This window comes from Penaeus monodon, chromosome 23 (assembly GCF_015228065.2).
Source record: "Penaeus monodon isolate SGIC_2016 chromosome 23, NSTDA_Pmon_1, whole genome shotgun sequence".
Lineage (NCBI taxonomy): Eukaryota > Metazoa > Arthropoda > Malacostraca > Decapoda > Penaeidae > Penaeus > Penaeus monodon.
This window is the reverse complement of record NC_051408.1, coordinates 42,746,009-42,746,385: the sequence shown is the minus strand read 5'-3', so window position 1 is coordinate 42,746,385 and position 377 is coordinate 42,746,009. Positions and strand designations below refer to the sequence as shown.

At 47.7% G+C, this 377-nt stretch overlaps 1 protein-coding gene across 1 annotated transcript in view; it reads left to right on the top strand.

Annotated features, from left to right (window-relative positions):
* The window catches only part of LOC119588095 (NPC intracellular cholesterol transporter 1-like), a gene marked incomplete in the record, with an annotated part of 65,185 nt that overhangs the window by 55,973 nt on the left and 8,835 nt on the right, over positions 1-377 (top strand). The window contains 1 exon segment of the mRNA XM_037936803.1: positions 122-339. Coding sequence (XP_037792731.1) covers positions 122-339 — 218 coding nt within the window.

The following is a 377-nucleotide window of genomic DNA, read 5'->3' as shown; positions in this document are numbered from 1 at the left end:
ATCAGTTTTGGTTTAATGTTTATATGTGTTTTTTAAGGAGGATTTTGAGGGTGTTTTTTTTTGGAGGGGGGGGGAGAGGGGAAGGATAGATGACATCTTCATGCTCCCCTCTTTGTTTCAGTATGTGCGGGCCACCCATGGAAAGTCATGTGCATCGGCATGTGTGTGGCTGCGTCCCTCTGCGTCGGAATCTTGTTCCTACAGATCACTACAGACCCTGTAGATCTGTGGGCGTCCCCCAACTCTCGCTCCAGGCTTGAGAAGAACTATTACGATGAGAATTTTGAGCCATTCTACCGCACCGCCCAGATCTTCATCCGTCCAGTGGGGATTGAGAGTGTGAGTTGCTGAAGCTCTCTCTGCTGATTTTATTTATT